Source organism: Volvox carteri (assembly GCF_000143455.1).
Source record: "Volvox carteri f. nagariensis unplaced genomic scaffold VOLCAscaffold_1, whole genome shotgun sequence".
Lineage (NCBI taxonomy): Eukaryota > Viridiplantae > Chlorophyta > Chlorophyceae > Chlamydomonadales > Volvocaceae > Volvox > Volvox carteri.
This window is the reverse complement of record NW_003307545.1, coordinates 2,408,515-2,410,036: the sequence shown is the minus strand read 5'-3', so window position 1 is coordinate 2,410,036 and position 1,522 is coordinate 2,408,515. Positions and strand designations below refer to the sequence as shown.

At 50.5% G+C, this 1,522-nt stretch overlaps 1 protein-coding gene across 1 annotated transcript; it reads left to right on the top strand.

Annotated features, from left to right (window-relative positions):
* Positions 1-443: 443 nt before the first annotated feature.
* On the top strand, positions 444-1,315 carry VOLCADRAFT_86070 (uncharacterized protein; the record flags this gene model as incomplete). Its single annotated transcript, XM_002946076.1, has 2 exons — positions 444-486; positions 834-1,315. The coding sequence occupies 2 exons, from the start codon at positions 444-446 to the stop codon at positions 1,313-1,315; spliced, it is 525 nt and encodes a 174-aa protein (XP_002946122.1).
* Between the last annotated feature and the right edge of the window lie 207 nt (positions 1,316-1,522).

Here is a 1,522-nt window from a genome sequence, read left to right as displayed (position 1 = left end):
ACATCAGGATCGTGAATCCTCACGAGGTCTCGATATGGCGACCAAATGTAGTAGCTGGCCGCCGAAAAGGCCTCTCGAGATGCTGGTGGTCGCGCTATGCACGAGTATTTATAGAGCCGTACTGTGTACCAGCTACTACAGCTGGACTCCAAAAAAGGCCTTATGGATATGCTGGGATCGTGCTCTAGCATGTATATGTATTGGTGGTGTGTGCTACAGCACTCCCCTCCCTCTAGAGGAAAACGTCTCGACCACACTAGCAGTCTAGGCTGCTAGTGAAGGTGGGCACAGGCCTGTGCCTACCTTCACGTACCCTCGGGCAGTGGGTTGCAAATTCCACGTTGCGCCATGTGCAGGCTCACATGTACATGTCATAGCGTTCTTAACTTGAAGCTATTACCAAATGTGTTAATGGTGTGTATCTTGTCCTACAACTCGCATGCATGGCAGGCAGCGGCTTAGATCACTGCTGGCTGGCCTGGCCTGGTGTGTTCCTAGTAGAAACATGCCGCAATTAGAAGCAGATAATCAATTCCTTAACCGTACTAATTAGGCACTGGGGGCCCTCCTTCTCGCTAGGCACCTCTATTGTTATTGCTCGCAGTTCTGGTCACTAGAGGTCACTAGATAGGCATCGCTAGAGTCGCATCCCGTATTGCATGCCACACGCCAGCCGGTAAGCATGCCGCTGATTTTGTTGTCTAGCATGTCTAGCCCACTCTGCCCACATCAAACACATCAACACATCCGGTCGACCTAATTGCTGCTAAATGTCCTGAATAGATTGCGATTGAAGACTTCATCATTATGTGTGCTTGCATGCGTGCACGCAGGCAGGCTCGATGGCTCTGTCAATATCGCACTGAATAAGCCGATTTACGCATCGTCAGTCTTCTCAGCGCCTTATGCGCCATCGATGTGGTTTACCAGCCCCTTATGTGCCATTGCTGTGGACGGAGACAAGACCACCATTAAAAACCAGCAGGACGGTACCTACGCCACCTTCCAATCAGCAGAAGGCGACACCACGCCCTGGATTGCTGTCGACCTGGGTGCTCCCTTTCTTGTCAGCCGTGTCATTATCTACAACCGGCTCGACTGCTGCGGCTCACAACTGTGGAATGCGGAAGTCCGTATTGGCAACATGAATGGTGGAACTTTCGGCATCCCGTTGTCTTCTAATGCATTGGTCTGGACGCTCTCAGGAGGAAGTTCAACAGGCGCTGTCCATCAGATCACAATCTCACCACGAGTCACCGGCCGCTGGGTTACATTGCAGAATTTTCACCCCCGAGGTTGGTGCATGCAGCTATAAATGTGTGCATGTAGAGCTGCCTTCAAAAGCACGCATCATACTGGCAGAGCTTCCAGATATCATTAACATAATATTAGGTTTAATACTATGTTAATGCTACTAATATTAAAGGGCACGAAGTACCTATTGACTGACTCACACAAGTGCATGATACCCTATCGACCGAAGTGCTAACTTGCCACTTGCCGGCCGATGTGCCTTGCCGGC